Source organism: Ambystoma mexicanum, chromosome 9 (assembly GCF_040938575.1).
Source record: "Ambystoma mexicanum isolate Mex_15411 chromosome 9, UKY_AmexF1_1, whole genome shotgun sequence".
NCBI classification, from domain to species: Eukaryota; Metazoa; Chordata; class Amphibia; order Caudata; family Ambystomatidae; genus Ambystoma; species Ambystoma mexicanum.
The window spans coordinates 900,211,069-900,238,228 of NC_090931.1; the positions used below are offsets into that span (position 1 = coordinate 900,211,069).

The following is a 27,160-nucleotide window of genomic DNA, read 5'->3' on the forward strand; positions in this document are numbered from 1 at the left end:
GTTCTTCCAAGTTGTTAGATAGTGTGCCCTGCTGAGTGAGTCAGGCCAGAGGGAAGAATAGAGAGAGAGAGAGAGAGAGACACACACAGAGGTCACAAAAGAGTCCAGAGGAAGGACAGGAAGCATTCAGGTGGATGTTAAAGTCCCCAAGAAGGAGGAGTTGAGTGGTCGAGACCAGGAGGGAAGAGGAGAGGTCAGCCCACAGAGAGAAGGAGGAGATCTGACCAGGTGGCCGATAGATGGTAGCCACAGTAAGGGAATGGCCAGGAGAGTGAGAGAGCCTGCAGACAAGGCATTCAAAAGAAGAGTAGGCATGTGTAGGAGAGACAGAGGCAGGAATCCACTCAGGGATGATCAGGGCTACACCCCCTCCAGAACCGTTGGACCGGGGCGCAGAGAGGATCTTGTAGCCATCTGGGAGGAGAGTGTCAAAGCTCGTGACAGAGCTGGCCATGAACCACGTCTCGGTGAGACCAAGGACATCGAGGTCAAGTTCCTCCAGTAGGAGGCAGATGTCAGAGGAGTGTTTGACAGCAGAGTGAGAGTTTAGAGTGGCAATGTGGAGATGGTTGCCGTCTTTGAAAGACTTCCAGGGAGGGTTACAAATGAGAGGTACGCTCGCGGAGGTGTAGAAGAAGCCTGAAGGGGGCAGAAGAGGAAGGAGGAGAGGGCAAGGTAGCCAAGGAGGAGGCAGCAGGGGGAGGCAAGGAAGCCGTGGAGGGGAAAGAGGGGACAGCAGGAGAAGAAAGGAAATTGATGAGGTGCGGAAAGCGTCATCAAAGTGGAGAAGGTTGGCTTGAGGGCCTTCGACCAAGACGGTACCATTCAAGTAAACATTAATGATGACCTTAGAGGAGTGGAAGGAGGCCAGGAGGGCCTCCCACTTAGTGCCACCATTAATTGGAGAAGAAGAGAAAGGAGACTATAGAAGAACTAACTTCAACTTCAGAAAACCAAGTTCGGAATGTCTGTCCATGGGGATATGGACATCTACCTACAGACCAGAATACCAGAGAGTTAAGGGCTAAGAGACAGATGTCAATGATGGTTATGCCCAGACTACCAAATTAATTATTGTTACTAGGCACAGATTTTCCACTATTCAAAAAATGTCTCAAGGAGATACAGGAGCCAGTGACATTTCCTCTGGGTGGGTGAACCAGTCAACCAACAATCAGGAACCGTGGGAGAGTTGGAAGGAAGGGGTGGATGTGCTTGACAAGGCAATGTACTTGACCTTGTCAGGAGAGCCAGTTCTACGTTGGCAGCAGAAAGGGCTCAAACTCCTAGTTCTCCCCCTTGTGCAGGAATGCATGTATGCAGACCTCCCCACCCCCAACTCCTGCTATGCCCTTTAAAAAAGATGGAACAAACAAAACCATACGTCACCGTATAGTAACCCCCGGGATGCACTCTAAAAGGGTTCCTCCGAACCCAAAGTTAGTATGGCACTGTATTTAATGGGAACTCAGCAACACCTCAAAGTCCCCACTTTACCTACGTACAAAGAATATTTTCAAAATATTTTTTAGAACACAGTTCAACTAAGAATTCCAATTCAGAAACAAATATGATTTAATAAACATTAAAAAATGCCGTTTTCAATGTAATTCCAATAGATTCAAAAAAGTTAAGCACAATGATATTTCTCAAAACAAATACATTTTTTGTCATAACTTCAAAGTTTTTAGTCTACTACTCATACACCGAACCCCTATTAAATCATAGGGCTCTTATTTACAAACATATCATTTCAAACAATGCAGTGCTTCACATAATTCATAGTTTAAAAGTCCATGTAACGTCACTGTGGCTTCTAACTTCAATTCCACATAATACAATAACAGCACTTGGGCCACATGTAATCAACTTTATGGCGAAAGCATCAAATGACTTCCTTTTGTGGATATATCCGAATAAACTTCACTATATGTTGTTACACTGCCAACGCGTTTCGGATTGGAATACAATCCATCTTCAGGGCCTGGGAAGCCTAATCGTTCCAAAGGTTGATTCCAAATTCGAAAGTGCACATATGAGAGTACAGACATTCCCACATCAGAATACTAATCAGATGTAAGCATTCAAAAAGCAATAATCCACCAACACCCGGTCTCAACCTTAACACTTGGCACAGGGAAGTGACGCCTCCAAAGAGATCCTAACCAGACAGGACAAATAATGACAGATTTAGCTCAGGTAGTGCCAACTACACCATATACTTCCCCAAAACATCATGCACTGTACACCATACAAGATCCATAAGACCAAAACGTGAAAGTAATGAGTACCCCTCAGGGTGAAAGTGACACACCAAAAACAGAGGACCCCAAGGAGCATAAGACACCACAGTGTTAAATTCCACCATGTACTCACCCCCAAACAGGGAAATTAAATGACACCAAAGTAGAAGGTAGCTGGATCAATGGGTTCTGAAGTGTAAAGCCTCCACATACAGATCAGACCGGACCTCCGGCGTTAAACTGTACCCCGACCGTGGTCATTACTAGCCTGTAACAGCAGAGCATATAAACTTCTTAAAGTCAAATCCCTACCAACAAGCCGACAACATTACTAATACCAATACGGCCCTGCTTCAGGAAATCTTGTACGCTTACCAAAATAACGCGTAACCGCATTCACTCGAGACCAGACTTCCTAGTACTGGGTAGCCGCACTGATCTGCCCAACGGACAGATACAATCCGCTAGTGGAAGTACGCATGCGTACATTGTACTCAATGACGAGATCCGCCGTCAATGACGGGAAAAGGGACGTACGAGCACGTCGCCCGCCATCTTGGATCGGTAAGCGAGTGTAACCAAATCACTCGAAATATGCCCAATCTAATCAGAACACGAAGCAGTGTTAAAGGATAATGCATGATATTATTAAAAAACAAACAATCTGGTGCTGCAAAGGAACCCGCCCTAAACAGACCCACCCAAGGTCCGTATAGGCGAACGACCACAACATACACCATGTATTCAGGAACTGACCGAGCAGAGGGGGGATGCAGAAAGAAGAGATCTGCCCCAGTCCCCATGCCGGTCAGAAGACAGAATTATACCACTCTACAGAAAGTGATAACTTGAGCCACATCCGTATTACACAGAGGGGAAACAAATATATTAACAGAAAACTTAGAAAAAAATTGGCCGTACCCCAAAAACGGGGATGTCTGTACTCCAATAGGCACCTCTCAAGGAATGAAAATTCAAAAACGTAGTACTTATCTCAAAAAAATATCAAAGTTCTCAAAATCTAAACATTTACAAAAGCTTGCCATTCAAATGATAGCCATATATTATACTGTGATTCCTCAGACAAACTGCATTTTCTTTACAAGAATCAATATAGTTCACCATTTAAACGATAACAATATATTTTACTATGATTTCTCAAACAAGCAGCATTTTTTTGTCATGATTCAATATACATTTCCACATGAGATAGTACAAAATCCACATTAGAATCTCAGATGAAACACATCAAATCGAATTCAACGGTCATGCCTCTTGGACTAAAAGAGTCCAGTAAATCAATGCACATGATCTCCCTCTGAAGGAGCTTTCTATGCAGATCACCCCCAAAAGATGCTCATCAGGATTTATCTTCTTGTTTCAGATACCAGACTTGAAAAAGGACCAGTATACAAGACCTGATGAAGCATCCAAAGATTTATCACCTACATTAAAGAGCTGGCAAATGCTGCCAAGTGACACATGTGAAAGACCCCGAACAGAGCCGCCTGATAGTACTGGCATGAGCATAAGTGTCTGTCCCTAAGACAATGCGGTCCAGCACCAGCAGGAAATTAACCACTGAGCCACTAAACCACCAGGGAAGGTGGCAGAGACTTGCCTACACTGTCAAAGAGACAGTCCCCAAAAACACAAACATTGACAGTCAACTGTCTTCTTCCATTACATGTCGGACGGTTGGGGGAGCCAGTGAACGGGGCTTAAAAACCCAGTGTGAAAGCTTCACTGTGTACACACACAACCTGGGTCAGGAAAGGCAATGCAGATTAGGCAGGGACAGAACATCAATCAGGAAACACAGAGGGAGATTTAAGGGAAGACGGGAAGCAGGAAGGTGCTGGTGTACCCAGTAAGATCAGTTGTGGAGGTGCAAGGCTGCCAAGAGACCAGCCAGTGGATGGAAATAGCGACAGAGTGTGAAGGAGATAGTTGGTGCAGGTGAGGTATTGGTTAAATACCAATAGTAGTACTACAAGTGTGTAGTACAGATGGGGAAAAGGGTTAGAAGACTGGTACAAAGTGGAAGAAGGGTGTCTGGGTGGAAGGAGGTGCGGCAGTAGTGGGAAGATGAGGGTAAGTAGTGTGAGGAGTAATGGTCATACAGGGAGAAAGAACAGTAGTAGTGAGCAGAGGGGGGGGAGAGTAGTATTAACCGTATACTAAAAAACGGTTGCAGGGGTAATATAAGGGAGATTTATTGCACAACTCTTGTGCAGGCTATGTTATCATCTAAACAAATGGTGGAACAGTAGCACCCAAAAGGACAGACCATACTCTCCAATGGTAGCAGTAGCAAAGCTGTCAAGCTCAACTTCAAGAAGAAGTAAGGCTGGCCGGGAGATAAATTAACCGCAGTACAGACAGCTAAATAATACACCACAATGGTACACTGAAAAAACTTATGCTATTTCCAAGGTCACACACAAAATATTTAGGATAGAGAAAATAAGTACTTGGTTTACATAGAACACAGAGGATAGTGCAAGTAAAACACAGTAAATAGCAAGTAAAGACCTAACTCACTCTTTACCCTAAAATGTAAGCCCCATAAACTGGGGGCTGATGCAGTATATAGTCCTTTAAATGTAAGTTAAAGGATAGACCCTTAGACAATTTAAACACAGAATTACCATCATGTTCAGGATCCAAGATTACCACACAGAACCTTGCACGTTTCCTACTACATTCTAAATTAAGTATTATCCATAAAACATATGCAGATAACCACAATGTCCAACACAGCATGGAGAGCTAGCAAAGTCCAGGATATATTTTAGCTACAAAGTCCCTAGGCCCAGAAGAGCGTTTTACACACCAAGGAGGGAAACAATAGCAACAAAGAAGTAATACAATGTATATCCTAGGCAGGAGTGTAGTACAAAGATATATAAATCAAAAAATAAATCAGGGATAGACTCTAGAAATATAGGGCATGGTGGGAACTCCACAGATCCTGGGCAGACCCTAGAAAATGCCACAGTCCGGTTAAGTACCTTGCAGTGTCACATGTAGGAGCTCAAAGTTGAAGAAAAAGCTCTACAGGAAAAAACAGGACAAAGTCGGAAGGCGGACATGTGGAAATGATGGCATGCCAGCTAAATTCCAGTTCCTTCCTACAGGTACCCAGAAAAATGCAGTCTACCTCAGAGGACACCAGTGGAGACCCAGAAGAAGCAATCCCATTGATCATTTAAGACCCAAATGTAGAGAAGGAGCCAAGAACCCCCCCCATCCCCTCTCAAGCATCTCGCCCATATTGCCTATATGTTGGCAACCAGAGTGTGAAACACGTGCAGTACCAGTGAAAATACCAATACCAAGGAGAATCCTGGAAGCAAGGTTCCCGTTGAGAAAGCCATATCTGCTGTTAGGGAGAATTTGCAGAAATGTGCTACTTCGTCTCTGCCTAGGAGGCCCCTCGACCTTTTGCTGGACTCTAAGACTTTAATTTTTTCCTGTGGAGAGGGAGACCCTTTTTCCCACTCTCTCATGTATTTTAATGTGATTGTAACTCTGTGTTTATTTTGGTTGTGGAGTCTGACAAACTCCATAGGCATCATCTTTTACATTCTAGTGTAGTGACACAGGGAAGTCTTTTAGATTTCCAAAAGGTTTAAATACCTTCTCTTGGTGAAACATCTGTTTACAAGAGCAGTAAAGTTAAATTGACTTTACTTACATTTATAACTTTCTAGGCCCAGCATACACCATCTTAAACCATCTTACAAGGTGCTGGAGGGGTTACTTAGTATCCCCTTTGTCTAGTTTCTCATGTAACATTTTTATGTTACCCTTTCCTCGATGAATGGCTGGTGGCAGTGGTTTACTTTTACCTACCGTGGTGTGCATTTACTGCGGGCTACGTTCGCAGCTGCAGTAAAGCAGTAAAGCACACAAGGGTACAATTTTTGTCAAAATAGCCCGGTCTTCTTTTTTCACCATTTCTTTGTGGAAAGGTCCTTGAGATTTACTCTGCGTGCCAAACCAGGTTTGTTCCCTTTGTTCGCTTTGCTTTGCTTTACCTTTGGTGGGATTCACAAGCGAAGCCTGCCTCTGGCTCCAGGGTGTCTGGTGGGGGCAGGAAGGGAAGTGTCCGAAACTCCCTGTGCATAGTCTCCTAGGAGACCCAAATGCACTCTGTGGTGATTGTCCGGCTGACTGTCCAGCAAGGACAGCCACCCTGCTGGGTGATTGACAGCTAGGCTGGAATGAATGGGAGAAACCTGCATTTTTCGCTTGAAAGATAGAGTCGGCCACTGGACGAAGGAATCCGAAGAAGAACTTGAAGAGTATGCCTGCTGCAACTCCCGGACCGTTGGTTTGCCCGGTAAAGCCCTGCTGCTGTGCTGAAACTCCAAATTTGCATCGACAGAAGCCCCTGCAATGACGACTTCTCCCCTTGAGTTGGTGGGACCAATCAACTCCAAAGTAAGCCACCTGGACATCCTTCTCGGAGCTGGTTGAAATGCCACAGAGTCGCTGCTGGAAACCGAAACCCAGGGAGAGGAACACCAGATTGTATGCGTTGCTTTTAAGTTGGCTAAGAGCTCCAGGAATATCTTCCGGACTCCCAAGAAGCAGGACTGACCGAGCCTGAGCCACAACAGAGTGCTGGACCCCACAAGCAGGGAAAGCCCATCTCAACAGCCAGGAACCACGGTGGCGCTGTTTGCGGTAGACGCTGGAGCTGAAACACTGAAGTGCCACTTGTTTGAAGTTTGCCGGTTACTGTCAGTGACCATCCCATTGCAGTGCAGGAGTCCCCAGAAGTCCTCCCTCTTGTCCCCATGACAGAGGCACAGGAACAGCAGGAACTGCAGAGCTGCACAGGAACAGAAGTCAACTGCTGCATTTTTCTCCTAACTAAAGGCACTGTAAAGTCTGAGAGAACCTACCTCTCACTGTAGAGTTGCTTGTATCTTCTACTACTCACAAGTCAGCTTGTGGCCCTACATTGATTCTTCTTTTTCTTCAAAGAATTCTAAAACATTGTGCAAAGAACTTTCTTACTTACCTACAAGAAGTGTTTCAGCTCTCATAGCCTTTTGCCCAGTGACTTTGGCTTAGCCTGTTTCACTGAATGACTCTGATTAGGGGGATCTAAAAGTATTTGCCTGCTTAGGAATATTTGTGATCTCTTGTTTATTCTAATAACCTTTTTTTTTTTTTACACTCATCTCAGTGCTATTCTAAATGCTAACAGTAATATATCAATGTCCACAGTGTCCTAGCTACTAAAGTCACCTGAGCGTGTAGGAAGTGTCTGTGTGCCATCCTCAAATGGGTGTTTACTGATTTAGAAACTAACACTGTGTATTTTGAAGGTATTTGTGTGTTGCTAATATATTTCTCCCTTCTGTAGAAGGTGTATACAAATGACCGGTAAATAAATTAACAATTGTTTTATCAAGAAACCTTGTGTATAAGCGTTTATTTGGATACTTGTTGTGAATCCTTGTGTGAATTCACTACAGCTCACATTGATCCCTCTTGAGATAAGCCTGGCTGCTCAGCCACACTACCAATCCGTGTAGTTCAGACTTATACCAAAGGTTGGGGCCTATTGCCAGGAGGCTATGGTTGTTGCAGTGCACCCAAAGGGTACTACCCCAAATCTTTATATAACACATGCATACACAACAGTATGATGGCCATTTGAATGAAATCCAAGAAGAAGCATGAAAAGAGAGCAAATGAGCAGATTGGTGACGTCATGAGAAGTAATATTGACGCACCTAGAAGAGATGCAGAGACAAGAGAATGTAGATATTCTATAAGGCATCTCGAAAGTATCAAAGATAGGTGACATCTCGGGCTCGAGGTGAAGAGGCTTATGCTACCGGAACGATGAAGATATCAAGTCATTTTATACGTGTACAGATGCAAAAAAACGCAAGCAGACAAAGTATTCTTGAGGCTAGCTATGTAGTGAATAGATTGCGGCATGCGCCAATGTACACATATATAGGAGTAAGTAAAGAATGGATGATTCCACTACGTGTTATAGCAAAGCTGGATCAAAGAAGGAAGATCTTTTTCCAGTGTGTCGCAGTTGAAAAGCAATTGAATTGCAGAAGTGAATATCAGAAGGGCGAGGCTGGACCAGCCGCAAGAAGCCAAGGTCGTGTTGGGCTGGGATGATCAGACAGTATTTACAATCATGTGAAAGAATGAAACTCCTGTTCAGAAGACATTAACGAAAACAAGAAAGGCATCAGAGGTTCATTTATTAATAGTATTTTAAATGCAGCAGAGCTCAAATCTGTGGTCTTTAGTCACGTGGAGGGATGAAGCTGGACAAACATGATGAACCACACCTACGCAAGGAGACGGAGTGTGCCTCCACTCCCTCGTTTTCTCGAGAGCAAGGAACATTTTCTAGGCCAAGTTCAAAGCCTTAATTGACGTGCAGACCACTGAGGTGATGATATGCTATGCTTATGACCAACCCACCAGCACCTGGAAGTCCAGCCTGCATGCTGCTAACGTGGGTGGAAAAGTACTGACGGATGTAAGAGTGACAACCAATTATAGGGGGCTGTGTAATTAAGGGCCCTATAGTTTGTGTAACCAATGGGACATTGTGTATTTTGTGATGTTCATAGTTAACTGTTTGAGGGGAGGGCTTAGTTGCCCCACCTGATGTTAAGGACCCCATCACTTTTTTAGACTAGTATGGAACGTATACCTAGATGTTCCCTCTAAGCTTATCACATTTGCCACTAGGTTTTTGTAGCTTGCCACGTAGGATGACGTTAGCAAATGCATAGGTTAACGTCAACGATGACAAGTTTTTGCTATAAGAGTGAAGTTTTTTATGAACATTGTTGAGATCATGCTGTGAGACATCCGTTGATGTCCGTTGTACTCCCCGTTTTAGATAATTGACATTAAAACAGTCAACTTTGCCAACTTCCTGATTATTGATGTTTGAGTATCTTCTGCATAGCCATTCATCTCAAAGTATTACTACCTCGTCTTAAAGGGCTGGGTCGGCTATCCCGGTTCACAAACGACCACAGGCCCTCTCCTCTGAGGGGGGAGTCTGGGGGTAGTATTTTGAATAACCCACCAGCCCAGGGCCCAGAGGCAAGTACTTACAATGATGGTTCACGAAAACAATTTAGTGAAAACATAGTTACAGGAAAGCAGAACAACCCAGTAATGAATGGCTTATTTTTTTAAAGGCAAAGTGAAGGATCCAGTCTCCCAGGGAATTACACCCTGTGACCAACGGCAAACCTTGGGGCCCAAAACAAACAATTGTCCTTCACAGGAATGGGACCCCACCACCCACATGTGTAATCGACAAACGAGAAGGTTCTAGCACAATGAAGGGACATGCACACGACAGACCACAGCGGCTCAGTAGGCAAACATGGATGACACACTGGCAAAAACGGTCCCTTCATCAGAGAACTGTGGTGGTGACCAGAGACGGCCCCGACAAAGACATTTTGCAGTGTGTTGGGGCTTTCCATGCAATGACAGCTTCCAAAATCTAGGCCTTTGAACCTGGTGGGAAACCAGGGTAAAATGCAGTAAACAGCCAGTAAAGTTATCCCAGGATGGAAGCCCTGACCTTAACAGCAGAGGACTAATAGCACGATGAGGACATCTCAGGAAGGACACTGAGCAGACAAAAATCCAAACTGGAGTTGTGTTCAGACAACTGTATTCAGCCAGAAGTGCCAGACGAGAGCCTAAAAATGTAGCAGTGGCCGAAAATGCTTGAGCAGGTAAGCAGATATGCTCACCTTTAAAAAATCCAGAACTACTGAGCTCAGGGACTGGGTTTCCCTATATGTCCCTTCACTCAGAGACTGGTTTCTGTCAAACCGCCAATATACCATTATAGGATTTAAAACAAAGGTTTTGGCAGTTAGTAAAACAGGTTTGCTGCAAAACGAATAACGACAAATAAAACACACCTACTATGGAGGAAGACATCTTGAGCTCACAATCAGCTTATATGGGAAGAACAGCAATTTTAAAGCCTGCCTCGTGGCTTCCCTAAGCAAAGGGAGACCCCTAAAACAAAATAGTTGAGAGTAGGACTCAATACACCCATTAGTACCACAATGGCCAGCATAAAGAAGAGTACATAGGGCTACTAATGTAGTATATCTGCTTGTCCCTTGGTGAAACCAAAACGAAATCTTAGATGCCACCAGCCTACCCCCTTGAACCAGTGTAGGGTGATCACCCTAGAGAAAAATTGGGTTCCCCAGAGGTACCACTAGGACTAGATGCCTTATGGGTGACCCAATACCATATACCTTAAGTAGGGTAAAAAGGAATGTAGTGGAAAGGGGAGTTCAGCAGAAGTCCCCCGGACCACCAAAAAAATTACAAACACCATAAAATAAAATTGGAGAAAGTAAAATGAGTTATGGTCCCATAAACTGACTGCAAAACCAAATGACCCAGGCACCCAAATTAATGATCAACCAGGAGCAAAAGTGGCAATGGAGAAGACACCATAAAGGAGCAGAAAAGCAGCCAAGGGCTTGAAGGGTAAAATGGAGCAGCCACCCAGCAGAACAAACAGACAACAAGGGAAAACAGTGGAGAGCACCCAAAGCAGCCCAAACAAAGAGGAGAGAAGGGGTGGGGTTGTGGTGTCTCCCCACCAGTCCGGATGACAGAGGCTTGCTGCCTTGAGGCACTGTTAGCAGAACAAACCAAAGGGACAACAGCAGAAAAACTACCCAGAGAGTCCCAGCACGGGGCATCCTGCCCATCCAGAGGAGATAATCAGGAGGTCATCGAGGGACAGCCACGTAAGGCCACAAAAGCCTAAAAATGCAAACTTCAGAAAGGATACAGGGCTCAGCCACTATGATTGAGCCTGTTCCTAAAATTCTGGAGTCCATCTTTGTGGCAAAATCCTCTGGCAATATAGGTAAGCAAACCAGCAGAATTCAGAATTGCCCAGACTCTCTCCTAAATGTACACATTCACTCATGGAATGGTGAATGGCCTAAGCCAGTCCTCCAAAGACAAAAAGGCAGATCCACAAACATTTTGGTGGCCAACTACAGGCTGGCCCTACAAACTGTTTAACACTCCAGTCCACCCACACAGTTTGTGTATTAGCCTGTTTGGGTTACGGTACAAATCTAAATGAGACCAGGCCACTACAGAGGGTGCAAGGCTGTGCTCAGTGGGAATGCAGCTTTTGTACCAACCTCGGCTGAGGAAGATGCACCCAATAACCTTAGAGAGAAGATTAACACACCTGACAAGAAAGGGAATCTAAACCTCTTACGGTATGTAACGTGAACAGAGCGACAGGGCTTAACTCTGAGGTAGGGCTAGTATGCCAACACAGAGGTACAATTAGTCCATACAGGTCTCCAAAAAAAAAAAAACATACTGATAAATATATACTTTAAAGTCACACATATAAACTATCAGGTCAAACACATACTCGGGTAATAATAATATATAGTGTTAATAAGGTAAGCATATTATAAAAACAGTAATGTCTATATAAGGATTCTCCTAGCCCCAATGTGAATATGTGAGCCCTCTACCAGAGGTGAGCAGCCAACATAAACATGGGGTGGAGAGAACCAATGAACCATAAAACCTAGCATGCATGCTTCACAAAAACGTACAGTGTCCTAAAGACACAAGTTAAACCTAGCATTTATGTGAAAGGCTATAGAACTGAAGGGCTGCACCTAAAATATATGGTAAGGTATGGGATAAAAAGGACAAGGCACAATTTAACCAGCAGGAAAACTAGGTTTAAAAATTGCAACGGCCTGTCACAATAATCCATATTCTTAAGACCCTCCTAGAACCTTATATTAAAACGAATGCACAAGTACATATAGTGATATATTATATTCCGAGTATGAAACAAGTTTAAACCACAGCTAAAGTCTTCCATGAAGGAACACGTTACTTACCTGTAACTGTTGTTCTCCAGCATGGGTCTGGCATGGATTCACATGCTCATGAATATTCCCCGTCGTCAGGCTGGGAATCCTCGGTAAAGAAAAATCAGTATCAGTTTCGTTTCTGATCTGTCTTTCGTAGTAGTAACCAATCACTGATCTCTGCGTCATACTGACCACAGCCAATGACTGCCATCTCCCTAAGCCCTGCCTCTGGCAGCCATCTTCAGATTTGGTAGCACGTGAAGTGGCAGTATGACCAAGTGAAGAGCCGCAGAAGGGTAGGCGGGAGGGTTCGCATGTGAATCCATGCCAGACCCATGCTGGAGAACAAGAGTTACAGGTAAGTAACTTGTTCCTTCTCCAGCATGGGGTCTGGCATGGATTCACATGCTCATGAATAAAAGAATACATACCAGTACACACATGCACAACCACGGGAGGTGGCAAAGGCTCAACATTAAGCATTACATCCAAAACTCAACATTAAGCAATTCTCAACTCCTCACCAGGCTCACCTAAGGCGAACAGGTTGCGCAGCACTGCTTGGCCGACCCTGGACTCCTCCCTGGAATCCCGATCGATGCAGTAGAATTTCGTGAAGGTGTGCGTCGACCTCCACGTAGCAGCCCTGCAGATGTCCAGCAAGGGCACACCAGATAGGAACGCCGTGGTAGCTGCGATCGCTCTGGTGGAATGGGCTCTCGGACGGCCAGGCAGCGGTCAGTTTGCCAACCGATGACAGTACATGATACAGCCGGAGAGCCATCTGGAAATGGAAGCCTTCGAGAGAGCCTTCCCCTGGTTGACAGGTCCAAAGTTCACAAAAAGTTGTGACGTCTCCGAAAACTCTTCGTGCGGTCCACGTAGAACTTCAGCGCCCTAGCCACATCCAGCGAGTGCAAAGTGCTTTCAGCCGGCGACAAAGGCGTCGGAAAGAAAACAGGCAACACCAAGGGTTCGTTGAGGTGGAAGTCTGACGGCACCTTGGGCATGAAGGAGGGGTGCGTCCTGAGCACGACCCTCGTGTCGTGAAAAGTCAAGTACGGGGGCTTGCAGGAAAGGCCTGGATCTCTCGCACCCGTCGTGCGGAGGTGATGGCCACAAGAAACGCTGTTTTCCACGACAAGAACTTCAACGGAGCCGAGTGCAGAGGCTCGAACGGAGGTCCCATGAGCTTGGTCAGCATCACGTTGAGCTCCCACGCCGAGGCCGGGGCCTTCACCGGCGGGAACGATCTGAACAGTCCCTTCATGAATTCTTTCACCAGACGATGAGACCACAAAGACGTCCGTCCTGTGGTTCTGGTGTATCAGGAGATCGCAGCAAGATGAATCTTGATGGAAGCGTGCGCCAGTCCAGCCTTGGCCAGCGTCAGCAGGTACGGCAGTACTTGAGGAGCCGTAATCCGTAGAGGGTTAATCTTCTGTGCGTGGCACCAGACAGAGAACCTCTTCCATTTGTGTCCGTAGCATTTAAGAGTTGAGGACGCCCTGGCCTTTGCAAGAACCTCTCTGCAGTCGGCCGGTATGTCGTAACCTCCAAACTCTAACGCTGCAGGAGCCAGGCCTGCAAGTTCAGCGACTTCGGGTCGTGATGGAGGATGGCGCCTCCTTCCCTGGAGAGAAGATCCATGTCCACTGGAAGCTTGATTGACGGGGACGCTGACAAGTCCAGAAGGTCCGGAAACCATATCTGTCTCGGCCATGCAGGTGCGACGAGGATCATCCTGCACCGTGACCTCTTGAGCTGGTTGATGAGCCGGATCAGCAGCAGCAATGGAGGGAACGCATATAGGAACAGGCCCTCCCAGGGGAACGAGAAAGCATCGCCCATGCTCCTCGGCTGGGGAAACCTGCTGGCGAACCTCCGGCACTTGGAGTTCGTCGCCGTCGCGAACAGATCGATCTGGGGTGTGCCCCACTGTCGGAAGAGGCGGTCCACTAGATCCTGTCGTAGTTCCCACTCGTGGCACGAGCGCAGCTCTCTGCTGAGCGAGTCGGCGATGGTGTTTTTTTATCCCTGCCAGATGAAACGGCACCAGAAACATCCCTTGGGCGACGGCCCAATGCCACAGATCGTGAGCCTCCTTGGACAGGGCTGGGGATCCGGTACCGCCCTGCTTCCTGATGTAGAACATGGTGGTGGTGTTGTCGGTGAAGATCCTCACCACCTTGCCCTTGAAGGACGGAAGAAAGGACCTCAGGGCCCAAAACACTGCACGGAGTTCCAGGACGTTGATATGTAGGGACTTCTCCGTCGGCAGCCAAAGGCCCCTCGCGTGCAGATTTTCGGTGTGCGCTCCCCACCCTTCCAGGGAGGCATCCGTGGTCACTGTATTCTGGTGGCCTGGGGGTCTGGAAGTCCATGCCCGCCGTCAGAAGCGCGTGGGTTCCCCACCACCGGATTGCTCGTCAGAAGCTCTCGTCGAGTGTGATCCTGTCCTCGAAGCTGCCCGTCATCTGGATCCAGCGAGCGTCCAGGAACTCCTGTAACAGGCGCATCCGAAGCCTGCACAGGCGGATGAGATAAATGCAAGAAGACATCATTCCGAGGAGGGACTTGATGGACCTCACCCTGGCCGCGTCCGCAACCAGCATCCGCTGCACCTTGCCCAAGATGGCCCTCGTGCTTTCCTCCGACGGAGAGGCCAGAAGCGCCACTGTGTCGAGCTTTGCTCCCAGAAACAGTGCGTCTTGCGCGGGCACCAGGTAGTAGGCGTAGTTTATGGAGAATCCCAGGTCCGTGAGTAGTTGGACGGTCCTTGCCGTGTGCTCCGCGGCGAGCTCCTTTGTCTTTGCTCGGATGAGCCAGTCGTCCAGGTAGGGGTAGACGTGGATCCCCTCCAGGCGCAGCCGCGCCGCCACCGGTGCGAGGCACTTGGTGAACACCCTGGGTGCCGACCTCAATCCGAAGGGAAGGGCTCTGAACTGGTAGTGACGCCCTTGGACCACGAATCTTAGAAACTTTCGGTGTCCCTTTAGGATGGGGATATGGAAGTAGGCATCCTCCAGATCCAGCGACAGGAAATCGCCCTCCTCCAGTTGACCCAGGACGTGCTGGAGGGTGACCATCCGGAACTTCTGTGCCTTGATTAATTTGTTCAGTCGTCGTAGGTCCAGGATGGGACGCCATCCTCCCGTCTTCTTCACGAGGAAGTATCTTGAGTAAACTCCGGAGCCCCGAAGCCTCTTTGGGACGAGCTCGATGGCGCCTTTCTTGAGCATCGCCTTTACCTCCAAGAAAAGTTGAAGGACGTGATGTTCCTTCCTGGCCCTGGGGGGGACGCGCGGGCACTTCTTCACAAACTCGAGCGTGTGACCCTGGGCCAAGGCATCCAGCACCCAACGGTCGGTGGAGATGGACTCCCACACGCTGACGAAGCTCGCCAGCCGGCCTCCCACCGGGGTGCTTCGGTGGGGGTCCGACCCCACGGCCGGTTTAGTCCTGCTTCGACAAGGCTTTGCCGCCTTGTCCTCCTTGGCGACGACGGCGGGGTCCGCCCGACTTGCCTCATCCCCTGTAGGCTTCCTGTGACGATGAACAGGCCGCTTGACGATAGGTGGAAAATCCGCCGCTGGAACCTTTGGAGGCACCCTGCTTGCCTCCGCCGCTCCGAAAGGGCGGCCGTCGTTGCTGGAGAATACCAAGAGCCCGGGCCGTCTCCGTGTCCGTCTTGATGGCTTGTAGGGAATCGTCCACTGTTTTCCCAAACAGGTTGCTCCCGTCGAACGGCATGTCCAAGACTCTGGTCTGCATGTCCTGACGGAAGTCAGTTGCCTTGAGCCATCCACGCTGTCTAAGGCACACGCCGTTGCCCAACTGGCGAAATCCAGTGTCAGCGATGTCCGTCGCTATCGTAATGGCGTGGTCCAACGCCACTTCTCCTTCCTGCAAGATCTCTAGGGCCTCTGCCCTCTTGTCGTCTGGTAAGAAGTCCAGCAGGGGGGCGATTTTGTACCACAACTCCCTGTCGTAGCGGGCTACAATAGCCAAGGCGTTGGCAGCCTTAATCGTCGTCGCTGCCGATGAGATGACTCTGCGTCCCATCGTGTCCAATTTCTTTCCCTCGCCGTCCGGCGGGGAGGTTAACGTAGAGGCCGAGCCCCCCCCCCCGCTTTCTTCCTGGCCGCCGCGGAGATGACCGAGTCCGGGGTAGGCTGTGCCTGAAGGCACAAGGGGGCCGCGTCCGGGACCCGGTACTTCTTCTCGTACCGATCCCTTCTCACAGGCGTTGTGGATGGGTTCTTGAGGAAGGCGAGACCCTCATCCCAGATATCGTCCAGTAGAGGTACAGCGAGGACCGTCTACCTCTTGGTCTCGCGCCGTTGATAAAGGAAACCTTCCTTCTTCTTCTCTTCCGGGCAGAGCTGGAAAAGCTCGGATGCCCTGGCGATCATGGCATGAAACGATCCAATCTCGTCGGGAGGGGAAGCCCGGGGAGGAGGAGACGATGGGAGATCCTCATCGTAAACCTCGTCGTCTGTGCCCGTCGCGGCCGTGTCAGTCCCCGTATCATCCCCACGGGTCGTGGACGGGGAGGAGGGCTGAGCAGGGCGCGATGGTTGAAAAGGAGGTGGAGGATGAATCCTTCTCTTAGGAGGAGGGCTCCCAGAAGGGCCTGGCTCCGGGTCCCCCATCGGGAGAGGTTCCTCCGTTGGTGGTAACGGCAATCTCGTCCTTATCTCCGAGCATAAGGACTGTATAGCCAACAAAATGGCCGCCGAGTTGTCTTGCGGCACTGGTTGAGGGGATTCCGACGGGCGGTCAGGAGCCCCGTCGGCACCCTCGACGTTCTCGTCTCCTACGTCGGGGTCCCTCCCAACGGGCTGGTCTTCTTCCACACCAATGCCGTGGCTTAAGACTTTGTTCAGCTCCTCCTCAGAGGTTGAGGCCGAATCCACGACAACCTCCTGCCCCCTCTTTTTCTTCTCTGTCGGAGGTTTCACGGGGGTCCTGTCGATGGGCATGAAAGAGGACTCCCTCCGCGGTGGCAGGGAGAGTCTGGGCCCCCGAGGTCGCCACCACTGGTGTAGCCTCCACAGGCTGAGCCAGGGCTGCCGCGACTGTCTCGATAGAGGCCTTGGCCGGGTGGATCAAGGCTTTCACCGCCCTAGGTGCGCTCACCGCCTTCTCCTTGGGAGGAGGGTCACCGCCTCGCTCCCCCTCCGATGGGGCCTTCGAGCTCGACCGGGGTCTCTCCAGGAGCTTCGCCGGGTGCTCGGCCTTCCTCTTACCCGAGCCAGAGCGTTGGCTCGTGGTTGATGGCGCCGGGGAGGATGCGCCCTGCCTGGTGCCCGTAGAGCCCGACCATTCGGCGCTCCCGGTGCCAGCGGACTCGCGGTGCTTGGCCTTCTGTTGGACCCCCGTCGCCGGGGCGCCCTCTTAGAAGACCGCTCGGACTACTTCTTCTTCTCGCCTGACGGGCTCTTCCCTTCCAGCCAGATGCAGATGGCGGTCCTTCATGGTCCGCTCCGACATATCGCCGCAAAACGCACAGTCCTTCTCCACGTGCGTCTTGTCCTCATGCAGGCAGTAGAGTCAAAGGGAGTGTTCGTCCTCCTTAAAGACATTCTGAAGCTGGCATCCAGGGCAGACCCTGAACAGCTTTCCGGGCGTCGAGCTTCCCTTCTCCTGGGCCATGATCGAGATGGGCCTGAGAAACTTCTGGAGTCCTCCAAAAGCGTGGCTCGACGAAATCTTCACCCTTGAGGGGCGTAGAAGAATCCGACACGGGTCCCCGTTGATCGGATAAAGAAACGGTGGAGCTGGAGGCTCTTTTGACCGAAAAAGAGAACATTTTCCTAAGAAAAAGCGCCAAAAAAAAAGCACTAAAGCTCGAGAGCAATAGCACGAGGATCCCAACACTTGAACGTGCGGTACAAATCTGAAGATGGCTGCCAGAGGCGGGGCTTAGGGAGATGGCAGTCATTGGCTGTGGTCAGTATGACGCAGAGATCAGTGATTGGTTACTACTACGAAAGACAGATCAGAAACGAAACTGATACTTATTTTTCTTTACCGAGGATTCCCAGCCTGACGACGGGGAATATTCATGAGCATGTGAATCCATGCCAGACCCCATGCTGGAGAAATAAACATTTTACAAAAAATGTCCTTCCTGATACATTTCAAGGACAAACACAGACATGTTTATCAGAATTAGTCACAGTGTTAAAAATAAGGTAAAACAAAACAAACATGGTCCATGACTCACTGGACACCTTGCGAACCCAGGATAAACATCCAGGAGCAGGTATGTATACTGAGCCAATTTCAGAAGAGTTCCAGAGTAAATTCACAGTTCCATAGGTATGAAGGGGGAAGTTAAAGGGCCATGCACTTTAATAAAGGCAAATCTGATATACTCCACAGGTGTGGATTCTGCAACAAACAACCCCAGGAAAGATGAGACCCAAAGGAAGTGTTCCAGAGGTTGGAAGATGGACCCAGTAACCCAGAAGAAGTAGCAAAACAGGAGGAACCCAATGGAACTCTTATGAGACTTTCAGTAACGACTCGCCTCAAAGGAATCTCCACCCTGTACCTGCGGGACACCCAAGGATGAAGATCTCGAATAATCCACCAGCAGAACCCAATAGTGGCAACTTACAGTGATAGATTTGCAAAAACCGCTTCAGAAGCACAAAACATACCAGTGAGTAAACCATTCTTTTGCATAGGTGCGGTTTTCAAGATTTAGTTGCTAAGGACTCCAAGGCCAACAACGATTCCAGTGACCCGGAACAAGAACAAAGTCTCTTAGCTAGGACCTGCACCCTCTACCCTGCATTGGCGATACGGTCAAGGAGTAGCCCAGGAAAACATATCGTACAGCACAGCAGAAAATGTTCCTAAGACAGGGACAACAGCTGGAGGCACCCTTGGATGCCTCAAACTGACAATCTGGTGGAGTGATGAAGTTTTAAGATTCCTCTGGACACCAGCTGCGACCCGCAGCCAAGCAAAATTATGGTGGTAAACGGCAGGATGCAGTGTAAATGGATCTACAGTGGAGATGACAGCAGATGCTGGGAGTCACCTGGAGTCTTCAAGAAGCCCGGACTGAGCCTCTTGTGGCATAAAAAACCATTGGAATATGCCCAAACCACTGCACTTAGAAAGTACTGCCAAGTGAGGTCATTAAAAATGGCAACAGCGGGAATCGCTGGAGAACTCCTCCAAGTTACAAGAACAGTTAAGTACGAGAGGTAAGCAGAGGCAAGCCAAACCCCAAAACATTTTCTTTTTTTAAAAATCAGTTTCATATATTGCGTTTTATGCCAGACTAAGTGCAGTACCGGGACTGGGTACCCAACCGGGCTGCTCAATGTAGTCTTGTATATAAGACCAGAGTGCTGTCCCCTAAGCTATCCTTCCTATCCTAAAATGGGCTGGGGGCAAAGGGTCAATGACAAACCATACTGGTTGGTCAGCAGGTCTGTCACCTAGCCTTAGCTATCCCCAACAAGAAGTGAGAGGGATATTTTAGGGGCCTATACAGTTACGACAGTTAGGACCAATATGAAGGCAGACATTGTTGGCTCACAAAGAGCCCAAATAGTCAGAAAAGCCATTTTAGGCCTACCGTGTGGTCACGCAGAACAAAGGAAGACCCAAAGCACAAAATATCCAGGAGCAGGATTGAATCAAATCCATTGTTAACCTCAATGGCTGACAAAAAGGTGCATTGAGCTACCAATGCAGTAACGTGGCTTTCACACCTGGTGAACATATAGCTGCCACCGACTCCCAAAAACATGTGTAGGGTGATAGAATAACCCTAGAACATAAATGGAGAGCCTGAGAGGCACACCTAGTACTGGGCACTTTAAGAGAGACTCCATGCTATATAATGTAAGTAAGGTATAATGGGACATAAGGTAGGAGGGAACTTCAGAAGCCACCAAAAAGAAGTTAATAAACCGAAAAGGACAGGTGGGAGAGAGAAAGCAAAAAGATGAGTTGCCCTGAAAGTGGCCATAGAAACCTCAAAATAGAATACTGACTTAGCACTCAGACTGAGCCCATGATTGCACAACAGTTGTTTTAGGTCAGCTATGTGGTTTTCCAAAACAAAGATGTGCCACAAAATAGCTGAGAGTAGGACTTAGAAATGCATAAGTACCCCAATGATTGCCATAAAGGTACATTGGGTTACTAATGTGGTAAAACTAGCTGCAACCCAGGCAAAGGGAAAATAAATCACAGCTGCCACCAGCAGTATAATATAAACAGCCTACCACCAAAACGGGGTGCTTAAATCTTAGGAGCTATATGGATTAATGTTAGGGAGTTATTTCTTTTTGTAAATCTCTCCACTACTTCCTTAGAACCTCAGCAATACTGCTGGACATTCTGAATGTTTCCATTGACTTTGAAGGTGAGGTTTTTCCAACCTCACTCCCCCACCACTGCAGTCCTTTTGTTACGTTCCTTAATGTCACATATTTTTTAATTATCGTGAAAAGCCTGAATGATTGATTTATGGTGCTCAATCCAGGCTGAAATCCCACTTGAAGATGCTGGATGATGTGATTCCGAGAAACCCAGTTAGTTAGGTGCATCAATGGGGCCCCTAGGGCATCAAGCAACGAGAAGGGTCTGTAGTTTGCATGGTTATCACCACCTTTTTGGTGGGGTTAATCTGCATTGATCTTTGATAGTTCAGCATGAGCTAATCCATCCACCAATCCATTCATTCATTCTTGCATCCATTTAGCATAGGCCATGTTTAAGGACTATAGTTTGTTTTGATTATAGCAGAACCATGTAATTATGTACACTTGGTATTAGGTATAGCACATTGTAGTGTGTTTCTAGGTGCTAGATATGGTCTGCTTTCTGTCCATATGAATTTGACTTCTTGCTGAGCACGGAAGAGCAGCAGTACACAGTGTGTAAATGTTTTCATAACAAATCTGTCCCTTCGCAGATTGTTCGAGAGACAGCCTTGGCTGACTGCAGAGACATTTTTTGGTTTCTGCAAATGAGACTGTCTCAATGCGAGAGAGAAAAAATGTTAGCAATAAGCTTGCTGTTCTGTTCTTAGAATAAAGAACATGTCACGTCAATGTGTTCCAGTACACGATTATGCTATGTTGGCTGAAATTATGTATGCACGCACATAGTATAGAAAGCACGCATTTTGAAATGGAATGCTTTCTATGCAATTGTAAAATAAATGTGTCATTGCTCTGTATAAACAGTGGATTGCTGTTCTGTTCAGCAGGTTGGGTTTAGTGAGCTAGAGGGGGCTGTCTCACAGCTGGTTGAGAGAGAAGGGAGACAGTCTCACAGTTTTAGTCTTGGAGGCTGGCTGTGTGGGGGTAGATAGGGTTGCGGTTGCCAATGCACTCATTGATAGAGATTGCTCTGCTTGTTAGAGATTAGTGACTAATGGCATGAATAAATAAAGGTGCATTTTGTTTTGAAAACTCCGATTCCTGTGTCTCTGTGATTCTCTCCAACCCAGACATGAACCCAATAGTTCCTGTGGCACTGCCTTGAGTAACCGCCCTATCGTGACAAGGCCTCGATTACACAATGTTTCTGCTTAATCCTCTCCAGCATAGGCTGTTAATTCGATATTGGATCCTTGGGGAGGGAGTGTTCTAAACTCTATGGCAAGTAGGCCTTGTGCCAGATGTGCATCCTTTAACTCAATACGTATATAGTCTAGCTCTGATGAGACTGGTATGGGCAATCTGGTGCATCAGACTGTCGTCACGGATTGCATCAAAGCATCATCTTGCAGATCAAATCCAGTGGATGCACTTGTTAGTTAGAGCCATCTTGCACTCTTTTTGGTTAGTGCCTAGTCTCTAACCCTTATACATAAATACTATTTTACAGCCTAGAGTGAGAATTGTCTCAGTGGAGATGCATGGGTCTAAGTTTTAGGAGGTTATTTGTGTGGATGTCAAAATATGCATCCTGTAATGCCTGTCACTTTCCATTCTGATTGTTACAATCGAGTGGACGGCAATTATGTGTCCTATTGACAAGCCAATCCATGGGCTTCCTTACATTTGACTTTGACTTTGGCCCTCTGTATTTGGGGGAGCTTTACAAGTATGCGTAACAAGGTTAGGCTATTAGCTGGCAGGATAGCTCAGGGGCAACACACTTGTCTTGGAAAGAAGACCATGCCGAGCAACACGTGTTCGATACCCGGCCCAACACTTAGTGGCTCAACTCTGGCATGAAACGCAATATAAAAAGTGCAATATAAAAAAAGAAAATCAAAAACATCTTGGGGCATGGTCATCTTAGGGTGCAAGCCACATTTGGTAGCCATTTGCAGTAAATGCAAATGCACACATGTAAAAAAAAGTAAAAAAAGACAGTAGAACATTATTTGCTGCCACCAGACCATCCTAGGCACATTGTAAAAGTAAAAAAAAAAAAAAACTACAGAAAAAATATAAAAACACTACAGAAAAAGTGATGAGGATACAAAGGATCCTGACCGCACTTCAATTTAGGGTGATGTGTGCAATTAGAACAATACAAGAAATTAAGAAAGACAGTCGCTCAGTACTGATAGCATTATGGACTGATAAGTTTCCCCATAAGAATGCACCAAAAGACAAGGGAAGTAAACCAAAAGGCTTTACTTACCTCCAAAAAGTCAGGTCAGTAGTCAAGACAAAGCAAAACGAAATGGTGTGCCAAGTCTATGGTAGGAAAGCAGCAAAATTAAAATCTACCCATCGGGATCTTGGGGTCACAAGGGAGCCTTCCTGTGACTGTTCCTTGTCTAGAGGCAGGGTCTTCATGACACCAGTCTAATGCATGTATGTCTACTCTAGAACAGATAGTCCACCCTGAGCTGCCCACGATGTAGTAGCAGCTGAGAAACTAGTTCAAATCGAAGACTAGGTGTTTTTGTGTAAAGTATCTACTTAGCAAACTGCCACCATAAAAAAACTCTGCCTTGTACAAATGTAACCATTCCAACCGTTTTTGACAAATATCTGTATTTCTAGAAAAACAATTTAGTTAAGAATGTAAACCTGGTCCAGCTCTTCCTTGATTTATGGAAGTCATTTCCAGTCTGTCTTTAGACCAGCATGCATTTTCCATGTATTTAGTCAAACACTGAATTTAAAACATTATGAGACAACGTGATTATATATCTGGCACATTCTAATGAGTCTTCGCAAAATGGAGCAGTGAAAACTATGTGGGCAATTATCCCAGAGAAAGTGCATTTCAACCTTGCACGTAGCATTGACACATTACTAGGGCCAGTTGGCCTTTCAGCATCAGCTTCTCTGTACATGCATGCTGTGTGCTCCTTCTCTGACCCTTACCACAGCATTTGGTAGCCTCATATCCTTATCATGACTGCAGCCTCACCTATCCATACCTGCCTCTCACCCACCTCTCATATCTTAATCCACCTCCCTTTTATTGTGGCATTCTTTATATATAGTATTATTAACTCAATGTCAGCAAAACACACCTAAAGACCTTTTTACCAGTGTCTGTTTTCATACAAGAGATTGAAGGGGCAAGCTGGCGACATGCTAAGTATGTTCCTTGTGCAGTGCGAGTTAGCAGTTTTGAATCTACAAGTTAAAAGCAGGTTTTGCACAGCTAATGGCTTTGAGCCAGTTAACCTTGTTCACTCTTGCCAAACATTGCAATCTGCTACCTAATACAGCGTTCATTATTATCTTATTTAGGTAGGCGTCCATCAAATTGCACTGCCATCTAGGACCTAGTTAGCAGCATGCATTTTACATAGTTGGCACATACCCAGTTTATTTCCAAAGATGTTTTCAGGCCAGAAACTGCAGTGATTGGTCTATCTCCAGAATCCTTCGGCAGGAGTACAATTGATATTATCCTAGCTTGTCCGTGAATCAGTACCGTTTGCTTAAACAAATGCACTTTTTTTTGTAATGTGAAATAATACTGTCAGTGCATCTAATTGCTATTGGCGTAATGTGTGTTGAAAACAATAGGAGCAATGTGCATGTCCCCTTATCAGAGCTATAATGCTGCTTCAGCACTACATTGAAAGAAACACTACTGTATAAGTAAATTCAAAACCTGATGTCAATTTAGAAAAAGAACACTATATGCAGGCAGCACTGTATCAAAAGCATTTGCCAAGTCCAGGAATATGTTATGACCTAATACGAATTGTATTATTTTTAAATTGGATATTAAGCTTTACTGGTCAGAAGTTGATTTTATGAGACCCCTGTCATCTAATAGAAGTCGGATCCAATGATGTGCCCAACCGCTCCCCGCACATAAAAAGCCTAGAACCTCCACATGAAAGCAGGCAGTTAATGCTAGGAAATAAGCATAACAAACCTCAAAGACGTTCTTTGTGATTCCTAGCAGCCCGTAATATGATCTCCCAGTAGAGCTGGACCGAACACAGATCTCGCCAACTTCATCATTTCTACAGAGGTATGGGGACCCATCCACTTTCACAACACAAACGCTGGCTGCAGGGAGGCAAATTACAAAGTTAAAGTACATGCACTGGATCCCTTTCAAGTCAATTTAATATGATAGGCACTACTCAGTTAAAGTACCAGCGTCTAATGAAGTATAAAAAAATGTGATCCTAAAAAACCTTGGGTGCACAAGCATTCATATTGTATTATTCCACTCCTGCTATAAAAAAAACACCCACCCACTTTGGGACTAAACATTTCTAATCCCTATTTTACACTTGGCATACAAAAGCTCATTTTATGACTATCACAATGATAAATTCCAGGGATCACTAAGTGAAGGCAAGAGATCTACCTCATTTGCTCCATCATTGGATTTTGGTATTGTCTCCATCGCTGTTTTGTCCAACTCCCTATCTGATGGGGTTGTCGCTAGTCTCTCCGAAGCACTGGGCATGGGTGTATGCCTGGGGTGATCGTTTTTATTAGCTAAATATAGGCGTTGTGCATCCTTTATCTCAATCCCTGGGTGTTTGCTAGCGACGCATGCAATGTCCCTGTTCATCCATAGGCATAGACCATGTTTCTTTGTCAAACTCTGAGCATCTGTTACGGCAGAATTCCATTTTTGGGGTTCCTTTATCTAACTTTGTGAGTCTCATAACATGTTTGCTACCTTTTCGGGGTTACAGCCTTTATTTTTGTTATCTAAAGAGCTTTTACTGAAGTCTTCCTATAAATGCAAGCCAGTATTGATGTGCTTCCCTTGATAGTCCACATGACTGCAAAGGCGGGGTACTTTTGAAGCAGCACATGTTATCCCTAGGTAACTTCTCTCACCCAGAAATGTTGTGAAGTAGGCTGGGGCAGCTACACATTTTGTATTAAGCTATACCATTCTTCAACCTTTTTTATAATGGAAGTAAAATAACCATATATGGTGGTTAGTTTGGAACCAAGACACTTAAGAAGTCTTGCAACCCTTCCATTTTGTGGCATTTGTTTGAATGGGCCCCGAAAAGGTGCCAAAATGGCTATTCTGCCCAATTAGGTTACTTCAGGCCTTTTCCATTCTAGATCGAATTGGATGCTGCAGACATCCAGATCTACAGATCTGTCAGTGTTCCTATGTGTATGGCAGTTTGGCTGGCTGCTAAAACCTTGAATGCTGCATGATTTAGGATTGGTGGGTAGGTTCTCTGCTGCTCCTATGTGGATGCAAATATCTGGGCAAACTCCTGCCAGATTGCTCTAAACGTCATTGAGTAACTGCTGGAGAGAAGGGCTGCTCCTGAGGATCCCCTGGCCTGCAGTCGTGGCTGGGCCCTGTCCTTCTGTGGATACTGTCTCATGCTTCCATCCTTCCATTCTTGAAGAGTCCCTTGGACTCAGCTTCCATCCATTGATGCATACTGGAACTCGATGCCTGTAGCCTTTGGTGTTCACAGAGAAGTCTTCCCATCTGTAGTACTGCTAGACCGAAAGTTTACCCTTTTCCTCTGCCTTGCTGGAACTTTTGAATGGCGGCTGCTACTCTGACTCAACCTGCTCTGTCGTGGGACACATTGCATCAGCTCATGCATCTGTTCTTCTGAGAGGGCACGTTCTTGCTGCCTAGCTATTTTGCTTATCCCGCTGAGCCACCTGTGACATGGTTGCTGGACATTTTCAATTGATCTTTGTCTACTGCAGTGCATTCTACCGTGTGTCATCTGCAAAGGGACCCTCTTAGTTTGGGTCTTCCGACCCTAGTCCTACGACATTCTGGATATTTAGTATTCATCACCAAAGGGCTGAATCAGCATATAGCCAGACACAATCCAGAATCATAAACTTGACTGTGCACATATGCTTCCCGCGCCATTTCCCCTGAAATCAGCATTTAGTCATTGCCCCGGGTTCTCAGACCCCAATCCTGTCCTCCAAGATCTTCAGGCTCTGGTTGCTTACGGTTGCTATCGGACAGCAGTCATTTTTATTTATTTATACCGCACCATAGCCCGCAGGCATCAGGGTTCACATTGACACAAAGACATTTCAGGCGCTACACCTCACAAATAGGCAGGTGGAAGGCGATTTGACCTATTCAAAAATAAGGGGTTTTAGGCATTTTCTGAACAACAGGGTACTTTATTCCATGGATAGGTCTGCAGGAAGAGCATCCCACGTCTGGGACACCATGAATAGGAATGATCTTCCCTTGCCCCTAGTTCTCTTGGTACATCGAACCGAGAGCCATTGGGTTGAACTAGAGCGTAATCATTGTGCAAGGCCAGTTGATGTTTTGGGTATTGTAAAACGTACCCATATAAACATTTCTGGGCTAAGCATAATGTTTTGAAGCGTACCCTCACGGGTACTGGTAGACAGTGAAGGCTCTTTCGGTCACTGGATATGTGTTCCCTCCTGGGAGTGTCACATATGATCCACACTGCGTCTTTTAGGATTACTTCTAGGCTTTGTAGGTTTGCTTTGCTTGCTCCACTGAGCAGGGCATTACAGCAATTCAAACGAGGCATTATGATTGCTCTGACCAGATTCTTGCAGTTCTTGCTTGAAACCAATG

General features: G+C 46.8%; 1 protein-coding gene across 5 annotated transcripts in view; it reads right to left on the reverse strand.

Annotated features, from left to right (window-relative positions):
- Positions 1–27,160, reverse strand: part of DIP2A (disco interacting protein 2 homolog A) — a 2,340,120-nt gene that overhangs the window by 1,119,987 nt on the left and 1,192,973 nt on the right. For all 5 annotated transcript variants that reach the window (XR_011274713.1, XR_011274712.1, XM_069616034.1 and 2 more), the window contains one exon: positions 24,506–24,642. Coding sequence is in view for 3 of the 5 variants with exons in the window: in XM_069616034.1 (XP_069472135.1) it covers positions 24,506–24,642 (137 nt within the window). In the remaining 2 variants the exon portion in view is untranslated. The remainder of the gene's footprint in view (positions 1–24,505; positions 24,643–27,160) is intronic.